Source organism: Labrus bergylta, chromosome 22 (genome assembly GCF_963930695.1).
Source record: "Labrus bergylta chromosome 22, fLabBer1.1, whole genome shotgun sequence".
Lineage (NCBI taxonomy): Eukaryota > Metazoa > Chordata > Actinopteri > Labriformes > Labridae > Labrus > Labrus bergylta.
In genome coordinates this window covers 8,752,629-8,776,211 of record NC_089216.1, presented here as the reverse complement: position 1 = coordinate 8,776,211, position 23,583 = coordinate 8,752,629, and the positions used below count along the sequence as shown (strand labels likewise).

General features: G+C 40.7%; 1 protein-coding gene across 5 annotated transcripts in view; it reads right to left on the bottom strand.

Moving 5' to 3' along the window:
* adamtsl3 (ADAMTS-like 3) overlaps window positions 1-23,583 on the bottom strand; it is a 91,827-nt gene that overhangs the window by 7,500 nt on the left and 60,744 nt on the right. For 3 of the 5 annotated variants that reach the window (XM_065950646.1, XM_065950645.1, XM_065950647.1), the window contains 15 exons: window positions 21,560-21,687; window positions 15,596-15,641; window positions 15,223-15,459; window positions 13,158-13,302; window positions 12,405-12,479; window positions 11,129-11,286; window positions 10,826-10,937; window positions 10,477-10,615; window positions 9,932-9,982; window positions 9,637-9,841; window positions 8,494-8,641; window positions 8,299-8,383; window positions 4,863-5,185; window positions 2,936-3,065; window positions 27-237 (listed from right to left, as the gene is read on the bottom strand). In XM_065950646.1, the coding sequence (XP_065806718.1) occupies window positions 27-237; window positions 2,936-3,065; window positions 4,863-5,185; window positions 8,299-8,383; window positions 8,494-8,641; window positions 9,637-9,841; window positions 9,932-9,982; window positions 10,477-10,615; window positions 10,826-10,937; window positions 11,129-11,286; window positions 12,405-12,479; window positions 13,158-13,302; window positions 15,223-15,459; window positions 15,596-15,641; window positions 21,560-21,687 (2,193 nt within the window). The remainder of the gene's footprint in view (window positions 1-26; window positions 238-2,935; window positions 3,066-4,862; window positions 5,186-8,298; window positions 8,384-8,493; window positions 8,642-9,636; window positions 9,842-9,931; window positions 9,983-10,476; window positions 10,616-10,825; window positions 10,938-11,128; window positions 11,287-12,404; window positions 12,480-13,157; window positions 13,303-15,222; window positions 15,460-15,595; window positions 15,642-21,559; window positions 21,688-23,583) is intronic. The other 2 variants (XM_065950648.1, XM_020630431.3) reach the window with 1 other exon arrangement.

Sequence of the window (23,583 nt, the reverse complement as noted above, 5' to 3'; positions counted from 1 at the left end):
ATTGCTTCTCAGTTGAGATTCTTTACCTGTCCCCAGTCAAGTGTGTCCCACATAGGAGGGCAGTCAAAGCGGTTGCAGGCTTGGACAGGACTGGGCTTGGGGTTCTGACAGTCCTTATCCCTCACAGCTTCAGTGTGATTGCTATCTCGAGAGGGCCGGTGAGTGCATGCCACAGTTCGGGTCATCAGGCCAACCCCACAGGTAGCAGAGCACGAACTCCACTCTCCTGTTTCCCACCTGAGAATACAAAGTCGATCATCAAACTACTGTACATCAGGATTTTTTCCACTCTTATCTCTGCTGTTCCTGATTAACTGCCTCACGTTATCTTCTGTGTGCATTTGAATGTAGCCCATAATCTAATCTATTAAGGAGAGCAGTCAGGGGAAGGTCAGTCGGAGTGCTTGATGTTTTTACTTGATCCCATGAGGGGACACTTTTGCGGTCTTATGAATGTGTAAATTCATGAAAGTGAAATTCATGAAAGTGGATATGAGTGAAAATGAAAAAGAGTGATTCATGGGACCGGATTCTGGCAAAGAAGCATTACATCTCCCACTGAATTTAATGATATTTGAGAAATCCCAACGGCATAACTTCTTCACTCGCATTTTTCCAATGACCTCCATGGACCAATATTCATTAATTCATAGTGCTGTCCAACATGATGTCTCGCATGATGAACATATCGAGGGTCAATAAAAGTTTCCTTAATACACTTATTCCAATCTTGAAATTGATGTTAAATGTGTCTTGCTAGATGCTGTGTCTTTAAATGCATCTATGAGCTTCGGTTTGGACAGCTTTGGTTTGCTTGACAGATTAGCTGATATTTTAAAACTGTACATATTTACTCAAGAGTCCAGGGACGGAAGATATTGGGAATGAAGCTTGTTCTGGACCGGTATGATACTCAAAGCCAAATCCTATGGCTGTTTCTCTTCAGAGGGAACAGTATCCAAAGAGTGTAGCTCAATATGGGAGGGTGAGGAGGCCTCGGGGAGGGAGTAAAGGGCCAAAGGAAACAAGTCCAATACAGCGTTTGTTGTGCCTGAAAACAAGACTCAAGGCCTGGAAAAACAGGCAAGGGCAGGCTGCAAGCCTCTGGGTTTTCCGACAAGAGTGTGAGTGGTGGAACACTGACACTGCGCACGGTGTTAACTCGAAACGTGTGGCCAACCGCAAAATCCACTCACCGTTTAGTCATGGCTCAGTTATATCATACAAAATGCCATTATGCTGTTTAGTCATTCAGGTATTTCATTTTGGTGAGTTCTGTGTGCTGTTCCCCCCAAAACAGTTAGAGCTTGCAGTTTCACATTTGAAATAAAAACATTGTTCATGCACTGAACACAAATTGATGCACAGTGGATGATATTTACAATAAAATAAAAACACTGCAATCTTTGCATGAATCTCAAACAGTGTTGGTTACATCTAAAATCGTTTGTCAATCAAAAGCTTTGACAACAGCCTTCCTATGTCAGAATGAACATGATAATCTGAATTCTATCGGTGGCCCCCTCAGGTTGATTGCAATAATTGAATCCATGATCTGTATTTCAAAGCTTCATTGACATTAAATGGAATTGTTCCAGGATAAAAAGTCCCGCCCTTTCCTCCAAGAGTTTCACTGAATAATATTTCATCTTTCAATGTCTTTGGCATGCGCTAAGTGAGTTCCTGCTCCTCTGGAAATGAATTCCCTTACTTCTTTTTTTTATTTAATCAGCTCTCCTTTGGAGTCACCTCATGGTCAAAAAGTGATCCCCACAAAAGAACGAAGAATCTGAATCTTTGTTGGCGACTTGCCAGACACTTCAACTAGCACCACAATCTGTCAAAACTTCCATTAATATGGAAGAAAGATCTATATCTAATGGAAAGGTTTTCATTATGTTTATAGCACATATTCATACTCCCCAGAGGATAAACCTTTTCATTTTCATGCAGCACCACATGTCAACTTTGTTCACAAGACATGTCATTAGGTAAAGGGTAGACTGTCATTGGTGACTACATTTCTGCTACTAAGGGGATAAATCACGTTGGTTTCATGACCTCTCTTTGGTTATCCAATAGCAACCACTCAGGACAAAAGTGTCATTGTTTGCCCCCTGGGTAATGTGGCGATTATGTCTGTCATGCATGATCACAAAAGGTCATCCCTGCTGGAAACTACTTCCACAGTAGCTCTTTAAAAGGGAATGATCGCTGCAGCAGCAGAGGCCTCTGACATTTCTGGGCAGACAATGGCTCAACAAAAAACCTTTTAAAGTTCTTTCAAGGACAGTTTCACATCTGAGCCTAGCAGGTATAGCTACCTCTGACATCTAATCCCCTTTGTGTCTGATTCTGAGCAGGTTCCACAAGCTGACCTGCTGGCTTCATTTCCTGCTCCCTCTGATACAAACATCCATCTCTGTCACTATGCTTCAGTCTCACTTGGGCTCAAGTGGCCAGAATGGTGATTTAATTGGCCCATATGGTTTAAACTGAGAGGGATAACATAGTGGATTAAAGGGATTTGGATCTTTTTTGTATACAAGAGTGATTAGTAGAGATTAATTGATTCAACTTGTGTGATGTCTGTTTTTTGATCGTCTTAAATTTAAACAGTTCCAGGTGTAGATTCCAGGGATGTATCAGGGCTCTAGGAAATTGTATCTATTGCATATTTTCATTGGTTATATAGTCTTGGCAAATTGATAAAGAGCAGAATTTCAGTCCTGCTTTTGATTAATATTTTCTTCTTGAATGCAGCCAAACCTGCAGCTATTTTTTTTTTTTTTTTTTTTTTTTTACAAAAACAAATATCTGCCTTTTTTCTCCCAGTGAACAATAAATCACGTCTGCTTCAATGTTCATGCACAAACCACTTTAAACAATTTCTAAATGTGAAGGATGTAGGTTTCATTTAAGGGTTGGACTGTACCTGGGGGGGCAGGGCTGAGTTTTGCAGTCCTGAAGTAGTTGCGGAGGCCGGCGAGAGCTCACACAAAGACTCTGCTCTGCTGCTTCCCTGGTCTGCTTGTTTAGGCAGATGACAACAGCCTCCTGAACACCTGGAATTAGACAGTAAAAACAGTAAGATATGTCCAAAAACCATGAGCTGTCCTTCAGGTACACTGGGTTACACAATATCCATACACAAGTAGTTATATGTAAGAGGTGAATGTCAAAGAAAAAGATCTAGTGTAAGTATTCATCCTCATCTAAGAATATTATTTATTTAATGATACTTAATATTTGTAAGTATCCCAGTTAATATGAACAATTCACCTGTGCTTTTTATTTGTATTTGATACTGTCTTACGCTAAGAGTACATTGATTGGATTAAAACCTTGCTTTTATTTTGAAAAAAGTGTTGGTAAGTAGTGGTTGCTTTTGGCAGCCAGAAGATGTTTTTTGTCTTTCAGGAGGCCAATAAATGATCCTATAGGATTTGTAATTAAGTGGATTTATCGTTGCTACATGATACTGTATTGTTGGATGTCACTTAGGAATATCCATTACTGGTGTCTAGCTAATATGCAAAGAACAGACGTGCATGAAAGCGACCCAGATATAAAGCCCAATGTCAATCGAAAGCAAGCCGTGGCTACAACTAAAGAGTCACAAGGAACATCAAAAAACACAGCTGACCTAAACTTTGGATAAACATGAAGGGTGTGATGTCATGTTCGCACTGAAAGAAATGCAACATAAATCTCTGAGTCTGCTTCCAATGTTGGGGACAATAACAATGAGGCAGGCACTTCAAAAGCCACCAGGGTGTGATGGTCCACAGGAGCACAGCCCTGAGGGTGTGTATGTGACATCTGACACTGCTCTGTAATCATCCCCGAATGGGAGTTTGTTGGGTTTGGGTGAGAGCGCACAAAATGCAGACATTGACAAAAGCCTACGCCCATGTGCAGAACTCAGGAAACACACAAAAACACACACACACACAGAGACCCACTGGTTAGGCTCTGGATGTTGAGGTGGGTAGATTAAAAAGGGTCTTAATGAATGTTGGCAGGATGTTTAAGAAAGCTCTCTCTCTGGCATTCACTGCGGCTGTGAAAGTGGGTGACGTATGACTTGATGCTTAAACTTAGTATTCCCTCCATTATCATCCAATATCATGTAACTTTTTTTTTTTTTTACCTCAAAGCCCACGCTGGGCATGGTTTAAGTCACTCACTAACAAAAGGCTGCCAGTTACTGCTGGGTTGCTTTGTTTGATTTCAGTGACTGTCCATCAAACTGTTACAATTTGGCCGAGGGAACAAATTCTCTCTGTGTGGTAAATGTTCAGAACTCTTTTCACAAACTGTCCTCAATCTGTACACCGTTCACACTTCTCCACCAAAACTCCATAGTGCACCTTTAGGCGCATTTTTTTTTCAACAAATATTTCATGGGCTGCCATGAAATGTGGTCAACATTCTTGCCCCAATCAGGATGATATCCAGCAACCTTATTTGTTTTCAATCTAACATCATAATCAGTTCAAAATCTTATGTCATCTAGTATGTTGGTTCATGACCTAATATCTGCAAAACTAATGACATTCTGTTATAATACCAGGGTTCCCATTATACCTGCTAATCATCCTGTCAATTGTGTAGCATAGTAATGTTAGCACTTAGCTAAAATCAACACCGTATTTTTCACTGTAATTTCTTTACTCGCTACAATTGTTATTACGAGATAGGACCGTGGATAGAGTCAGAAATCCATGAGAGAGAGAGTGGTGACTGACATGCAGGAAAAGGAGCCACAGGTCGGATTCGAACCCGCGCAGCCCGCTTGGAGGACCATAGTCTCCGTTCATGGGGCATGCACACTTATTGAGGTCAAAAGTGATCCCTACCTCCTCCACAGCTCTGCGAGCACTCAGTAAATCCCTCATATTCCCAGTCATGCAGCTCCTCTCTTCCCGGTGTCTCCTCCTCCTCCTCCTCCTCCTCCTCGTCCTGCCTCTCCTTTTCATCTTCTTTCCCTCTGCCTGAAACACCAGAGCAGGGAGTACGATAGCAGGGCTGACTGGTAACAGGTTTGACCCCATCACATTCGTCGTCAGGCAGATCAGCAACAGTCTGGGAGAAGGACAGCAGCACTTGGCACTTGACGGTTCGTCTTTGAGTCCCGGCGCCACATGTCCTGCTGCAGGGCTGCCAGGGACCAGGAATGAAGCTGAAGAGGAGAGCCAGCAAGTTTGAGAAATCATGATGATTAATCACACACATACAAATATAAGAAATATGCTGTTCATTACCTTTGTGCACTTCACAAACCTATGCAAACAGGCTGGGGAAAGCAAGTCACCGTTTTGATTTTGATTCAAAGTAGTATGCTGCTAAGTTCATAAACTCACTAAGTATTTATGAAACTCAGTCCTGCTGAGGTTAATCAAACAGCTGGGAAGCATTTAGGAACTGGCACTCTTGGATAAATGTCTCTCATGCGCATCCCCCATCCTCCTAAGGAATGGATCACAAAGGAAGTACTTGTAGATCAATGCTCCTCATGATCATCTGGGCGCCTGTCGAGGTTACTTTAGAGTTATGCCGGAGAGACTGAACTGACATCCCCTCGATGGCTTTTGGAGAGTCTAAATGAAGTAATAAAACTCCTCAAGTCAGAGCGATATGTGAATTCCTCCTGATCTTCAGATTTTAGAGAGACTCCCAGTAAGTATCTCATGTTTGAAAAAAGTTGGCAAAAAGTTCAAGCTTAGTTCTTTCACAGCCTTTATGAGAACATTGATAAAAGGTGTTTTCAGACCAAAAAGTTCTGGGGTTTGAAGAGAAACTATCCAGGAGGGAGTTCCCTGAGAACGACACACCATGGGGACTATTTTTCTGTCCACGGAGATGGCAGATATGAACCTTTATAATTATATAACAATAATGATAATAAGTCCCTCTTGTGCTGGAAGAGTACCTACTCTGAAGCAGGAGCCTCAACGGTTCCTCTAAACAGGAAAGGTTCCTCTAGTTCATTGTTCCTGCGGTGTGGGATCAATAAATAAGAGTGAGGGTTCCAACAGTTTCTAGAACTATGGAAAAGTTCCTGCGGTGTGACATGGTGTACCGGCTAATGGACCAATATTGATGATCATTTTGACTTCCATGAACGCAGTCCTGAATATATAGGTGATTCTGACAAACCATCTGTCTTTATTAAAGCAGGTTTAACAGGCTTCAAATCTTCAACATGATGAAGAAGTCAAACGGGAAGTTCAGAAAACCTTCTTTTCCTTTGCACAAGTTTTCACCTTTTTTTTTTTTTTTTCTAAGTCTCACTGCATCCGATGTTCTCATTAGACCCAGTTGTGCACCTGATAATAAATAATAATTGGTTGGAAGCAAACCAAACGTTACAAGATTCAGCAGCTGTTCTGTTAAGGGCTGAGCTCATCTCGGGTTTTCTTGGCAGATATGCTCTCCGAGGATTTTTCCAAAACACTCCAGACGAGAGAGATGTCACCGACTGATTCGGTCGTTACTCTTATTTGCATTGCAGCTTCCTTTATTGAAACCATGACATGCAGTGATAACTCTGTTGCAGGTGTGGGAGTTCTGAGAACTACGTAAACTATATTAATGAATATCCCACAAGCAAAACAGCAAAATACTGAAATGGATACCGATAAGAGCTAAATGTCGTTTTGTTATAAATAATGATCCGATTGTAAAGCTTCAAATAATAAAGCATGAGCTGTATAAACAGAGAAGGAAAATAGTTTCAACTGAAATGAGCAAAACAATTATCAATCTGGAAAGTGATTTCTACTTTCCAGTACTCCATCATAGAGAGTAAATGGGCTCTGTGACCCCCATTTGTAAGTATGAGAAAGTTGCTTCAGTGTCTTTTTTTTTAGGCAGGGGTTGGGGGTTAAATAGATATCATAATTAATATGTTGATTGATATCAGGGAATATGATTTAAAGAAAAATTGCTACAGTGAAAACTAACATTTAACCAAATTACCCAACACAACCATTATTTATGTACGTTTACAATCCCACAGAACAGCCTACTACTAATGCGTTCGTAAGCTGTGCTGCATTCCCCTTTGTTTCAACAGTCTGACCACAACACAGGAGCACCCCGCTGTTTTATACGATGCCTCCATTAAGAGCTCATAATTATAACAAAGTTGTGTTTTGATGAGGTTTCGGGGACTTGTTGTATTTTGGACAAACAAATGAATCACTGGAAAGTCTGATTTGAAACCAAGCAATAAAGCCAACAATCCAAGGCAATGAAATGTTTATCGTCATGCACATCTGTTGCTATGAAACAATCTTGATTTCATTCATGGATGGCGAAAGAGCATTTCTTGGAATATCCACCAAGGCTGCATGTTAATCATATCAACTCATTTTTCATTGATGGAAATATCATATATTCTCAGTGGTGGTAGGTGGGAAAGGAGCTTTTTTCCGAGACAATGGAACGTATATAAGTTTTCAAGCAGTGTCATAGTGGTGGCTCAGGGCAGGCATAAGGCTTGGCAAAGAAGGTGCAATAAGTCTAACACAGGCATTTCCTTCTCTTTCCTCCTACATCCGTAACATGGCCCCATATGGCGGGCAGATATTGCTGTTGGCGCACAAACGACTGCATATTATACACAGATATTTATATGCTTCCTGAGGAAAGACATGCTTTTTTTTTTTTGGTGCAGACCAAAATCATATGTTTTGGCTTTTTTCTCCCACTCCTCGTTCCAAAGATCAGTCAAAGTAACAGATGTTTTGAAACCGGCTAACATGGTTGCTAATACAAGTCATGCAAGGCACTGGGCAGAGTCCAGGCAGTGTCCATCTTCAGAGGAAAGCCTTTATTAGTCAATAGATATGTGGGGGGGGGGGAGAACATCTGGAACATTTGAAGCAGGCTGAGGTAATGCTGGTAGCCAGAGACTAAACAGCTCATTTCCAAAAAAGATGTTTTCCTCTTTTACCTTCAGCTTCCTCTGTAACCTGATGTAACCTCAAACAACAAAACAGCTTTCAAATTGAATAAATAAACCATCATTTTTCTGTAAACTGAAGTTTTATAGTCATTCACAGCTTGAGCAGATGTTTAATCTAGTAACTTATCTTTTGAATGAGGCTCAAACAACTGTGAGAGATTCAGAAGAACATTTGGCAGGTCTGTGGTTGTAGCGCAGAGGGGCCAGGAAAGTTAAGTAGACTCATATACTTTAAAGTTTTAATTCCAGTTCCTCAATCACTTTGATAACGTTGACATCCTTTTTTGATTGCATGCTTATTAAAACGTGTGTTTTGCACGTACGTGGGTTCCTCAGACACAGCGATCTCCTCCTCCAGCTCTATGGCCTGTTTATGCCACACAGGTTTAGCCTCAACTGGCAGCGTATCTAGAACAGTTTACCAATGAGAGACAAAGTAGAACAGAAAAAGAGAACAATAAGAAATAAGGAACATTTTTGTGTTTACAAAATGACCAAAAGAACCTGATCAAACCCACCTATGGACTTGTAACAGGGCACAGTCACCAGGCACTCCTCCTTGATGTGGGGTTTGGTGGTGGGCTTACAGCCTCCAGCATGGAGTCCTCTGTGATCGATGCACAGCACCACCCTATAGCGCAGGCCCTGACCACAGGTCACGGTGCACTGATGGAGAAAGCACAGGTCAGGAGATATAAATGTTAAGTCTGGCTCTTGTAGTTCCATCTCCACGCTTGTGAAAGTCTCAGTCCTTGACTCAAGGGAAGCTAAGAGAGGGGGGCCTTCCAAAACCCCTGCAGCTCTCCACGCTGGGTTGTGTATCCTCTGCCAAAACAAGCATTTAAAGGCAAGTTCACCAGGAAGAATGTGCTAGGTAAACAGCATCGTAGGTTTGGAGAGGGCCACAAATTTGACTCCCTGGGCCTCTGCTTGTTAAACGTTAGGCTGAAAAAAAAAAGAGGAAGCTGTATGGGACATTTATGGTCAATTTAACAGCAGCTCTGCCATATATGTAAATTGCAACAGGAGTGTTGGGTGATCAATGTGTACTGCCTTGATAAACTAGATGTTTTTGGCACAGAAATAGTCGGTATATGTTTCTGACTTTGGCTTTTAACTAGAGCGTTGTGTGTTTTGGATGGTGTGTTTAAGGGCTGAGGTGTTGAAGGACACTTAAATTGAGGTAAGCAGGGGCGACTCTGAATCACATAGGAAGGTTGTGTTTTAACTTTAGCAGTTGGGAGTGTTGCTGTCATATTGAAAATGCTTGTGGAGGTCTTAACAGATGACAAAACTGCAAGTAACCGTATGTTTTGTATATTTTTGTTTCTCCTGGAGTCAATAATTCATGGTTTTTCTGACTCCGCGGGCTAATTTAGATCAAATGTGGTGATTGACATGACAGAGAAGACTAATGAATCACAGGGCAACGTTCAATTCCCAGCAGCAACAGAACACAAAGAGACATTATATTGGAGTGGTTGCTATGCATTTAGCTGCAAGGCCTTGCAGGACCTTAATCAAATTAAGGCTCAGTTTGGCCCTTAACCTTGACTTTCTTGGCCTTGTGTTTTGGAATACTGTGTATAATTATAACCAGTAAAAACAATGACAGCATGCTCAAAAGACTAGGAAAAATGTGCAGAAAAATGGGCACCTACAGGTGACCACTCCTGTGCCAGCCATGTTGGGCAGTCGAACGTGTTGCAGGGCTGCATGATGGCCGTCTTTGGGGAGTAGTGACACTTCCATTCCTCTGTGGTAGTGATAGTTCCCTGCATGTCTTCCTCCACACAGGACACTGAACGACTCTGGATGCCTCCGCCGCAGGAGGTGGAGCAGGCTGTCCAGGGGCTGCTCTCCCATCTAAACTCACAAAGCGTAAGTCACAAAGACTGGAAAATGTCAGAATGTGTGAATACTGTCACTATTCACTTCAAAGTTGGGAGTACATACCGAGGCAGGGGGTGATAGAGGTCATAAGGCATAATTTGCTTGTAGCCGTCACTAAAAAGCAGAGCAAGATTCAGGATTAGACATAATGCTGTGGACAGAACACAATGTTTGTTTAAACATTCATCAAACTAAAAAATCTAAATATCAGTCGAGTTACTTCTTGTCATACTGATTCATTACCAAATCAATAACACAACGGCATGCATAACAAATGCAGGTCAAGCAACATCTGTGCAGGAGTAGCAGAGTAGAGAAGGAACGTTGAGAGGATATGTAATTGACACTAACACTGAAGTTATTTAACTTTTAATACAACTGTGCCAAACTGAGGGACCTCTGCAATTTTTTCAGTTTGTTAATTGTGTATTTTGGGAAGGGGGAGGGGCAGCTACACCAGCCAATCTCTACTGCTCGGACTCTGGCTCCAATTTTTTTTTTGCCCACCAGCAGCACATGTCAGTGCCCTCTCCTGGATATCATGGCTTCACTTTTGTACAAGTTAAGGAGGCGAGGATTGCGTAATGCAGCTTAATGTAACATCTAACCTGGCCAAGCAGGGCTCCATGTTGCACTCCTGAAGTTTGGGTTTAGGCTTGACGTTCTCTGGGTAATAATGGCAATACTGATCCACAACCACCCGGCCGCTCCGGAGGTCGAAACACTCTGCTGAGGTTAGCTGATACCCTGTCGACAAAAAAAGAAGATCATGAAGTGACGCAAAAATATCACTTATTTGTCTTCACAGTAAAAATGAGTGTAGAAGTTTTTATCAAACATTTTTAAAATATCAATCTGCCTCAGGATTGAGCTTTTTCCGCATGATGGCTTAAATCAGCAAGAATTCTGGCAACAAGTACCGTGTCCCAAATCTCCGCGGTAAAATCCCATGCTTACCTCCACCACATGTGACGGAGCAAGGGAAGAAGTCTGTCTCTCTCCAGCGGTGGATGATTGGCTGGTAGTAGATGTACTGGACCACACTGTCTGCTCCACTGGCAAACAGCACCTGTGGAAGTGGCGTTGACATATCGACCTTCTAAATGTTTTGCAATTTTGTCTGAATTTAAAGAAAGTTTACCATACAAGTGCTCCATTTTATTGAAATAATCACACATGAATGGAGGTTTTGATAATAATAATACAAATATGCCTTCATGCAGCTTAAACTCACTTGATTGTATATATTAATGCTCTTACTTTGACAGTGAAGTCAGCTCCTAGTGGCCCTGTGATTCTCAGGACCTCCTTATCCGACAGTTTCTGGAAGTCCAGCGTGGTGTTCTCCAGATGGTACTGCCCTGAATTATCCAAAACCAGTTCATCTTTTACTGCTTGAAGAGTTTTACTCTCCACGTCTGAAGAAGGGAAAGAAAGACGAGAGCACAACAGACAAATCAGAATCACAATTTATATAAAACTAAGGATTAACCAACACAGAATTCTCCATTTAAAGAGAGACTTTTGTGTCTCCTCAACACAATTTTTTTGTTTTTTATCATCTTCATAGTTATTATGTCACCACTGGTACATCAACATGTAACAGTAATTCAAATGTGATAACTACGTACTATATAATGTAGATCTGCTAACATGCCTGAACTGCAAATTCTTATCTAGTGGTTGACCTTACTTCAACCCTGGCCTAAGAGGGTCTTGTGTGATTCTAGCTGGGCCACTTTAAACAAAAACAACGGGGAATCGTAGGAACAAGCAGTAACCAGCTGCAATCCTCGTGTACAAACAGATGGATGCGATTAAAGCGCCCTAGTCCCAAAAAGAACATGGGTAAAAATTTGATGAAAAGAAAAACAACAACTGCCCATTCAGAAAAAGAAGTTCTTGGCTTGGGCCAGCTCAGGAAATAATTTGTAAAACTAACCATGGAGTGAAGGAAAGACACAGGGACGGAAAATTTTTTATCGATTTGATCCACTGAAGAGTTCGGTGCCAGTACTTTGACATCAGGGATATTTGCTGGAAACCTTACGTCTTCACGGAGCCAGAGTAAAAGAGGAGATATAAAAACCTCTTCAGGTTATTCTGCTCCAAGCTACTGTTTTAAAGGAATCTTTATGAGAGAGCTCACAATGCAGTACAGTTTGGAAAAGGGGACAAAAGGTTGATCATCTGGGTGATATATTCCTTAGAAAGATTAAATAACTGGAACAATAATGATGAAAAAGTCAACCTGTAACACTCACAGAGCACATGGAGAATACCTCTGTGTCATGTGCAGTTCTAAACATATTAGGATAGGATAATACTTTATTGATCCCAAGAGGGGAAATTCGGGCGTTACAGCAGCACAGACAAGAAAGCTCAAGTACACATTAAACAGAATAGATAATAAAAATAAAAATGGGGTATATACAGTACAAAAATGAATGTTGAAGTTAACTGGGGGGAATTGAGACAGTATTTGAAGGTTCAACTGTTTTGGATGGAAGGGCACCCTGGACCTACCAGGACTTACACAAGTGATCCGGGCCTTTCAGGACAAGACGCACATGACGACTCTTGTAGGGGATGACAACGACTGTGTCCTCAGCTTGAATGAAACAGAAACAGGGAGAAAAGCAACGTCAAGTATGTTGAGAGGACTTATAGGACTGCTATACATTTATTTGAATATAACTTTCAAAAGCAAATGCAAACAGAAAGGAATGGAAAAGGTGCTACAGCCTTTTTGAATTTTTGTATATGAAACTTATATTATAAAACAGATGTAAGTAAAAGCATGATTCATGACTTAAAAAGCTAAAAAGTAAGATTTCAAAAGGCACTCCAGTGTTTTTTCATATCACCCTTCAATAAACTTAAAGGAACTTGCAAGAGACATCCCTAGAGATTGTCAAAAACTGAATTAACAGATGCTGAGAAACCCTAAATTACTTGATCCTACACTACCCATAATGCAACTCAACAGCCTTATTCATCAAACACTCCCTGCTTGGTTCACAACTACCTCTTTAAAATGTAAGGTCAAAAAATCAGGTTGGTACATACTGTAGATCAAAAGTAGAATTCCCAAGTGTCTCTGATGATGTATGATATAACCTTGATGACATCACCATGACATAATCAGAGGATATTTTCACATTTTCCCATGATTACAGCTTTCTTTCTCAGGCTGTTCACAGTGACTGAACTGACCCTAATGTGCAGAGTTCACAGAGCACCTCTTTGATACAAGTGATTAGATAGTTGTTCTGAAATAAAAACATACATGGTGAGGATTGATTACTTTTTCCTGAAGCATGCTGGGTTTTGAAGTGTCCCCGCACCAGTCTGCAGGATGAGCCGTCTCCGTTGCAGACACCACAGTTGTCCTCTTTTGCCGTGCTCCCCAACTCATGATCACAACCTACAATCTATAGAAGATAGAGAGAAAACTCAACGACAAATAATAAACCCTTCACTCGAATAGTTGGGGGTTTTTTTTGGGTGGGAGGGTGGGGGGATAATACATTAAAAAGAAAATAAGAAATATAGAGACGAATGGGGCAAGCTGCATCACAACGTGGTTCTTCAAAATGTGGTTAATTAAACAAAAACGTCAGTCTTGATGCCGTGTTAATATTATAATCAAATGATCCAAACACCCCTCTGGTTTTGTTCCATATTCATACCAGTAATTGTTTGTATATCTAAGATAATGCAAAACATCCCTTCTGAGTTTGCCGTGCATTTTTCCAAAAGTGCTCCCAACTGTTTCCTCTTAAAGTTAATCCGCAAGCATCCACAGTTGATTGATGGAGTTTTTGTGCAATTAATGTCAGACAAAACCGAGACCACAGTGTGATTCTTAGCATGGTAAGAGAGTGCATTCAAACCCTCATGTGTCTCTGATCACACTGTGCCTTGGGTTGTATTTTCAAATCAACCAGAAGAAAAAAAAAAAAAGGAAAGCATTGTAAACCATTTCCTGTACTGACAGTTTAAGGCTAAATCTCAAATTGTATTCTCATTTGGTATTCATTTGTAAAGCAGATGGCATGATTTTATCACTGTGAAGTCAACCTGCTGTGTGTTAAATTTTTTTCCATGGATTTATATACTCTGGCTCTTGTGTCTAAATAAATCGTTCAGACACAGCTTGTAAACCAATATATATTATTATGTGCTGACAGGAATATATAAATGGACAAAATATTATCTGTTTTGTAAAACCTGGACCTTTTATTGCCTTGTATTCTCAGCATTTGACAGCAAAATCTATTTTTTCCCCCCACAAATTTGAGATTCCGACATTTCCTGACCTGAGGCTTAAAGTTTGGGACAATTTAAGAGTACAGTCACAACGGGGTAACTAAACCTTCATCTACTCTTCCAATGTTTCCCAACAACAACAGTTCATTCGCATTTGCGGTAAACCACACACACACACAAAGGTACACGACCAGTTTGATAAGCTAGGCATTGTTTTTTCATTACTTTTGATCGTAATCATTAAAGTTTATGAGCATTTGGTGTAGTGTTGCACTGGAAGATGACACATGCATTTCTGTTGTATTAATCACTAGTTCCTCTGTTTTGAGTTTCAGCTGCTTGCTAAAGGCAGTGGAAACTTTTACGTAGGAGCTAGCTTATTGGAATCTACCAAGTGCTTCAATGTCATGAGGGTGAGGGAGGGGTTTGCATTGAGTTGCTTTCGATCCCTACACATATATGTATAAATGTTACACTTATCTCATTGTGTTCACACATTCTTATTTTGGCATGTTGTACAGAGTTATCCATTGTTGACCCTTTTTAAAAGCCTAGTGATTCATTCTTTAGAAAGTTTATTTAGAATGTTTGGCCAAAGTATACAAGTCACTTTTAATCTAAGAATGCTGTTTCCTTGAGCCTCAAAGCTTTACACCTCCAACATTTATTTATCAAACCCTTAAATGAATAAATGGTATCTACAGTTCTCAAAGGATTGTTTTCACTCAAATCAAATGATTGAAGTTTCATTCACAGCTTTAAACTTTGCAAGTCGCAATAAAACTTTATATAAGCTTGTTATTGTTCACATCACACAGGTAGGAGGCTGCTCTCTGAAAGATGCATTTGTCAGATTTCTTCATTACGGTTTATTTAAAACAGTTTTAGTTTTGGTTTTTGAAAGGTCTGGTTTGGCCCCCAACCTAAAAATAGCAAACATTTCCAAAGATTGAAACCGAAGGCTGGGGGAATTGGTTTCCTCTCTATTTTGTCTGAACGACTTTATATTTTGGTGTCAAAGTGTCACCACAGTTATTAAATTCAAAAAAACAAATATGACCTCCTCAATGACTTTCTCCTACCTGGCAGATGCCGCTGATGCACATGTCTAAGGACTCTGTGTAACAGCGGGTCCCATCCAGCACCTTGGGCGCCAGCTCCACCAACAGGCCCGATCCCTTGGCTTTGCATTTGAGAGCGCAGGGGTTGTCCAGGTCATTGTAAACAGGCAGCCATTCATGGTACTGACCCTGGTATCGTACATCTGCATGAGCTGAACACTGCTGGGCACGGAAATCGCCAGTATCTGGGGGACAATCCTGAGGGTAAAACAAATATTTTACCCGTTTTTCTTATTAAGTTCAAAGGAGAATAGATGTGTGGTCAAAAATCGTAAGACTTTCTCTGACACAACAGGAATCTTGAGCATTAAAAATGACAGTTTGCGCAACTTACCACATTACTGCATGTGCGATACTTGATGTTCTGCCCTTCACAGGTCCTGCAGAAGACAAAATGAGCTTGTTTTTGTAACTTGCTTTGGGGCAGTCTCAAAACTCATGTCTCACTTGTCTGACAAAAGCTTTTCGAGCAACAACCAACTTTTTGGGCTTCTGGTGTAGCCAGCCACTGGCAATAAAAGGACTTCGAGCCAAGACTTCTGTTTTCATGCGTTAACATTGTTGAAAGTCTGCTGGCAACTTGAGAAACGAGATTAGAATTGGCAAGAAACATCTAAAAGATGATTGTTAGCTGTACCTTTGTGCAGATATCTAATTAAAGACATTAATGATGACTGTTTTTGAGTTTGGGAATTACGTTGTGAAATGCATCTAGCGCTTTTTGCTCTCCACACGGACCGTTTTCCTTGGTTCAGACAAAGCCCAACAGCAGTGAACATTGCTATTCATGCTACAAAGACAACAAGAACACTTCCAAGGATTTTAACTCATGCTTTGGGGGAAAATGATGAAACAAAACAAATTAACTCAAAATGTACCTCCCCCAAGACAGCTGGTGTCTTAACCATTGACTCTCTGAACGTTTTGAGTTGCTGAATATCAACTGAAATCCGACAGTAAGTATTTGGCAACCCACAATCCTATGATTCAGCTATCTATTAGATGCAGATGTACTTGGATTCCAAAGTAATTGTTCCTAAAGTGGTATCAATCTATGATAAAATTGGTATTCAAGATTTTCGTAAAAATGGTGGTATAACAAAACAACAAGAAGACTAGCCCTTCTTTGAGGCTGAACCCAAGCACTGGAGTTCAAGCCAACATTACCATACTTTTCATTTTTTGCCAATATGATCTGAGCACAAAATCACATTTAAATGTTCACAAATTCAAGATCTGGGGTTGGGGAGCTAAGGGAAAATAAGTAGATATCTTATTTTTCCTGTTAGAAATTCTCGGCCGTCTCAGAGATCAGTTAAAAGATCTTTTCTTTATAAAACTATAGCTCTGTTCATACAATAGTGCAGCAGCACACGATTGCAGTCCCAGCTGTGTCTGCTGAACAGATTGGAACAGTTTGGATCTCGACTCTTTGCATGACAATCCACACTGTCTTTGCCTGAATTATGGAGCTAACCACTTATTGAAAATTCGGATTCCTGACTTCTTTGAAGCTGCATGATGATAAACCAGTGATGGTGGCTATGATAGGCCAATTATCCAAGACCCCAGTGGAAACTAATCAAAGGATCGCTTTTTGAGTTTCGGAACTTAAGAGGAATTCCAGTGTCATCAGTCCTTTGCTAATCTGGAATCATGATTGGAGGCAACATTACAGAATTTGGACTCGCATATAAACTGAGGCTTGAGAATCTTTTGCAATATTATTCCAGAGAGCGAAGGGAGTGGATGTGGAGTGTGTGGCATGGCAAGAACATTAGACACTGTGACGAATCCAGACAGTCACCTTTGCCAAGCTAAACAGCAGGTCATGGGGCTTAAACCCAAACAAGATACTTTCAAAAACCAAGAGTTGAGAGACAGGTAGCAAAGATTGGAATCAGGGGGACAAGTCAAAAGGGAAGATAATGAATTTTCTTTTTCATTTCCTCTTGACTTAGAAAGCTACAAACTGGAAGCTAAGCAGAAGTAGAGCTTGACCAGAGATTCATCATGGCGTCTTTTTAGATTGAGGAAAAGGGACGTGGTTATAATACCAAAATTCCTTTAGCTAATAAACCAATAACTCAAAGACCTATGACCTTGCTCTTTTCTACCAAATATGCACATGAGAAACGACTACAGGGATTCATCATCCATCAACTGTACAAATGACTGTATAAAGAGTAAAACTTCAATCTGGCATGCCAATAACGCCATCCTTCTAACTCAAATCTATTGTAGCAATAAAAAAATGTCATAGTCATAACTTCTAAAAATATTGCATAAAATAAAATGCGTCTTGCTCATAACGTCCACATACAGTATATGTCATCATCCTTTCTCACTAGATTGAAAGTAATTGCATCCAGGGTCTATAACTTCTATCATAACCTTGGTAGTGTTGAGGCCAGTGGGCATGTTAAAATGTGGCTCATTTTGTTGTGCCTAAAATGTGCTCAAGCTGTGAGCTCAGGCTCTTGTTCAGTTCAGGGAAATTGAGAGTAGTCATGCAATCGAAGACGAGTACTTGGACGTTAAAAGGCTATAAGCACAAACAGGAACCATTTCTTTTAGTTAGAAAATCTGACATTTGGTCCACAAGGGCCTGTCTGCAATGACTTGACTAGATTGTCATGAAATATTTTACAAGTACTCATCTTATGGTTCATCACTTGCAATTTTCACTTGCAACTTATAACTTGTTTGCTTAGTTCAGATGATAAAATGATACATTTACACCTTAGGTTGTTTAGTGTTTACACTTATTTTAGGCAACCTAGACTCACTTGTCTTGTTCGGCATCAGAGTGCGATAGCTGTGTTTACATGTATCCAAACAAAACTGACCAAGGGGGGAAACGCCTCTTGTGTCAGAATGACTTCTGCAATCGATCCAGGTGTGAAAAAAAGACTAAACACATATCTGTCAGCTTCAACTGGTTGGCTGAAGACTCTTAGTAAGACACGCTGGGCAACAGCCAAGTGGTTATGTCACGTTCCCCATGAACAGAGGCTTTAGTCCTCAATGAAGGGGGCGTGGTTTTGAATCTGACCATGGCCCTTTGCTGCATGTGGTCCCCGACTCTCTCCTCCAAGCATTTTCTGTCTAACTTCAGCTGTCCTATCCAATAAAGGAAACAATATCTTGAGAAAAAAAAAGACATTCTTGGCACTTTAAAATTAAAATCACAAAGTTTGTTCCTTCTTAGAGCTTCATATTTTGTGTACTGATTTTGGTATAGCGCTTCCTCCTGGAAATATTTGCTCCCAATCCCCAGAGAAACAAAGAGGGATAAACTTCCTCCTTTTACTTCAATATTAAGAGTTTAATTGCCTTTTATTCTTGATTCTAAAATCTCTACATGTAATGAGCTTGTTTTGATATAATCTGTTCAGATTATTGTTGTTGATCCTGGCACGATATGGACCCAGTGGCAATGAGAGAGAAGGGAGTTGTTGTGAGAACACAGAGGGTGGTCTATATACTGCAAAGTAAAACACATAATCAAGTTGCTCAGTCTGAGTTAATTAGAGCAACTTAATAAGTCATTGCCTTTGAGAAAATTCACTTTTAACTACCACACCATTTAAAGATAGACATAAACACAGGAATTCCAAAATGCCACAGTCATTAAAGGCACGACCCGTAATTTCTGCAATTCAGTGATGCAGTGAAAACATCCTCATTACTAGCAATGAGCAGTTTTTTTATTTTAAACACTTGGATGTTCTCGACCCTTGCTCATCATAATTTTCTTGATGGTGGAAGGCTGACAATAGTGTACATGACTCTTTAAATAATTTAAACTAAGACAAATGCCACTAAGGTTGGGTTGTTTTTTATGAAAAGAAATAGCAAAAAAGACTTATATTTGAAGTGGCTGCCAACCATAAGCCTCGTAAATAATGAAACAGAGCTTTCTCTTGCCATGACACCCAATCCATATGTCCACACTTGCTTCAAACCAGCTACGCCGTTGTTAATAATGGAGATTGTGATCAAGTGAAGTGTGTTGTGGGGGTTGGACTAATGAGGGCCAGGCGATCTGTGTTTAGTCTGTACTTTGCATGTGTCATTTTGGGAGGCTGACTTAATCTCTCTGCTTTAGCTGTGGGACCAACGTATGTGCGCGTGTATGTGTGTGTGTGTGTGTGTTTATGTGTTTAAAGGTCAGAGAGTTGGAGTGGTATTGGTTTGGAGGGTGTTGCAGGCCCATTTCCAGCCTCTCTTTCCAAAGTAACACACACACACACACACACACACACACACACATAAGGGGCCTTGTGCTGGGCTTTTTTAATGGCCCTGTTTGATCTGCCACCAGCTTCCAGGCTACTGCGCCCTCATTCCCACGCAACAGCAGGGTAAGGTGGGATAAGATGGGACCGAGAGTCCAATGATTGCCACATACATTACTGCTGCAGCCAAAGGACACACAAGCTTGCAGAACGTATCTGTCTGGACTTATATGAACGTTAACGTCTACACATACACCCACTTTCGACGTCCCACACGGAGCTCAAACCCCAAACACCTCTTAACACTCCAATTGCTTTTACAGCCAGTAGCATTCTGAGGTTTGCCTGACCAAAAAATTCTGGGCAAGCGGAGAGAAATGACTGCTGCTGATATCATGAAAAGAACTCCTCAAAAAGCCATTGACCTCAATGTTTACTGTGCAGCACATGGGGGTCTGGCACTTGGAGTTTGAGGTTTTGACAGCCTTAAAGCGTTAAGACAATACCAGTGTGGATTGACTGATGTTTTTTGGACATTCAAATCGTATTATAGAACATTTCAGTTGTTACCTAAGGTGCTATTGGCCCCGTTTTGTCAGTTTGTCTATGTTTTACGAGCTCGTTGTCTGCTCTTGTCACTACTGCAGCTCCCATTGAAGCCCCCAACGGTGAAACAGAGGTGACTTTGGCCACCTTTAGTGAGTCAGAAATATATTTGTGGAACTGTAAAGAAGAGGAATGCAGTGAAGTCACCCTTCAGCTATTTCCCAGGCTATAAATGTGACAACCTTTCCTGGAAAACATACCCTCTCACTTGAGCCGTCCCTTTAAATCCATCAGTAATTGACCACTTTGTCCTGTACACTTGGCCTCATAGTTGTATTTTGAAGCCCACTGGGTCAACTTGGGAGCCTAAATAACCAGGCGTCTATGTTTAGAGGATGAAAGAGCCAGGGAATCCAATGTGAAAGTTCCCCTTTGTCCCAGGATTAAAAGAAAGATGATGAGCAGTTGGGCTCCAACCAATGAGGGTTTTTTATTTCTGCTTTATCACAGCAAAAAAGTTATTGAAAGTGGCATGTACTTTGACAAGGGATGTTGATTGTTATTCTATAATATGAGCAGAAAATGTCTCAAAATCTGATCCTTATTGATGCTGATGATTTCAAGATTTAGCCTTTGTCTGTCTAGAGAGTTTAGTAGGTAGATGGGCAACTGATCTCAGTGGACCTTTCAGGGGCTCATAACATTTATACGTATTTGGAACAAGCCCATTGCTGCCCATGGGAACGAAGCGCTTGGCGAGATTTACTCACACTACTCGGGACGCTGTCTGGATTTATTTGGCAGAACAGCCGAGAGCAACCACCCACCCCCCCCCCCCCCCATGAATCTTAAAGAAATGATATGGCACTTTAATGAAAACCAGTCCAACCCCAGTCAAGACGTTGCTCTCTAAACGAGGAGATTACCTCGGATTGTGTTCGAACACACAGTTACAGATTGTCCATGGGATGGTTCCATTTAGCTGGATGTCAATGGGGTTTTCTAACTTGAAATCTTACGTATTCAAAGTACCCTCTGTCCTCCACTCCTGGAGTAAGCATCTCTTAAAACAGACATACTGCACAGAATCAATTAGTGAGTTCTGTACCTGCATATGTTTCTAGTTCTCTTAATACAACATTGTGTCTATGCTTTCTTTACATTTCCAGAAGCCACTTTTAAATTTCACCAATAATGGATAATCCCTGAGATTATTGAAGGTGTAATAAAGGTATGCTCTAATTAAATGTGTATAATAAGGGTCAAGAGTACTAAAATATGTCAGTAAATTGGATTGACAGATGTCATTCAATTATATTCTTGAGCAATAGTGATTCATTTTGAGTAAAATTAGTCATTTAAATAAGTATATTGGAAAAGAAAGCATCAGCCCATTTGTTTCTCTAAATGTAATATTTTCCACGCAGCTTGGTGTTGTGAGTGTTGGCCTTCTTAACTGTCGCACATACAGTATTCTTTTCGGTTTTCATCAGGCTGATGTGTGGCCTTACTTGGAACTGAGGCATCTTCTGAGGGAGTATGAGGCGCCTCCTCCACAGGTACGGGAGCATTCACTCCATGAGCCCCAGGCATCCCACAGGGTGTCTCTGTCCTCCTCCGATCGAGCCGTCCGAGAGCTCTGCACGCCAAGAGAAAGACGTGAAGAGTTATCTGACATGGAAATCCTTCAACAGTGTCTACATCTCATTTTCATTTCAAGCAGCCATCTATGATGTTGAAAAATGTAGCCAATGCAGAAGTACAAAAAAAAAATGCAGTTCCCTAAGTGTCCACTTGAGGCAGACCGCAAGAGCCAAGGAATTACAATCAGGTTCCATATTAAAAAGCCAATTATTACAGCTGAAATAAACAGGTTTACAGCCTGGTCAACAGAATAATTTTGGTCAGTATAGTTCATTTCTTTATTTGTAAAAACTGCATGGGGAGTGAATTTGTTTTATAACATCCTTCCACTTTGATTCTAAGAGTCAAAAAGGCATGGCTGAATGCCTTGTAGCTGATCGCCAGGAGGCTAAAGGCCTGCCTCAGCTCCACCTCTTTACCTGTTTCTAGACTGACCGAATGTTAGGTAGGGATATGCAATATGGCGACTACCATCGATCGGCTTCAAAACCCCACTTCAGCAAAACAAGGGTGATGTCATTGAGAGGATGTCCATGTGTTATACTGTCTTTGTTTCACTTTAACCCCTTCATCAATACAAACCAAAGCAACACTATTGTCTGTTTTTATTTGGTATGTCAATGACGTAGTCCCCTTTTTGCAGGAAAATAAACTTTTGCTTTCTCTCCATTTGAGGCAGCGTCTCTTTAAGACGAGGAGATATCAAACCTGCTCCATTCAACTACATTCCAGGAGCTGCAGAAAATCACACATAAATGCATGTGACAGGGACTAAAAGAGGAATTAATCAAAACCTATTGATGTTGACCCTTTGGATATTTGAAATGTCTGACACATCCTTAGGATCTTGAAATATTAATCCCGTTTTAAACTTTGATCCTCCCTCTGTATTCCTCTTTCTGTTAATTGCATCATTCGGTATTTGGCAGAAGAGGCAGGACATAGCAGCAGGATCCAAAACAAATATAATGAGAAGTTTAATTTTTTGACTGCAAGGACATGTTTCTCAAAAGTAGATTGACAGCCAAAGAATTGATATGTTCTCCAACTGTGTATCTTTAAAGCGCTCTCTGCCTTTCAAGGTCTTATATGTGCTCTGATTAAAATTGACTGGATTGACTCACCTTGTTGTAAAGAAGGTGTTTATTTCATCTACAGCTCAATTTCACTTATGTTTCTTTATCTTGGCTTTTAATTTAGAACGGACTGAATGAAGTAAGTGAGCTGTGTTTTCTGAATAGCAGGCTCAATTGAAGAAGCAAAATAAATGACTTTTATTATCTAGAACAAGGAGAGAGTATAGATTGGGGGAGGTATTCCGCTCCAAGGCTGTTAAGGACTAGGAGTCTGAAGGAAAACTGGGTTCTATACATGCAGAATGGAAGAAGACCTTGATTATGAAAAGACTTTGAACTTGGAGCAAACACACGGATAAATCATCTGCCTCCTATGGTGCAAGAATTTGGAGGTGCAAAAACATTCATTAAAATAGTCCGCCATTCACCAGATAAAAAGGCCATGACATTGAATAGATTGCTATAAAAAAAGCAAATTTTCCTTTTCCACAATAACCTCAACACCTAGGCTTCCTTTAGTTTTAATCCATAAAAGAATACGTCAGCATTGCAGAACTGCAGCTTTTGTACCCTTTAGACAGCCTCCCACCACGGCTGGCTGTTTAGCGCCTGCACATCCTGCAGAGTTTTTGACCGGGACTTAAAAGTGCAAAATCCTGCAGATTAGGAGTGAAATGTGAGGCACAACAAGCCTACTCACCCTGAACACACTGAATATGGGAGAGAGCTTTATGTGTAACACCTGCTCATAAAAAGATTTACCCCTGCTGAGCGGACAAACAGCTTACAGTGAATGTCCAGTCTTAAATTTCAAA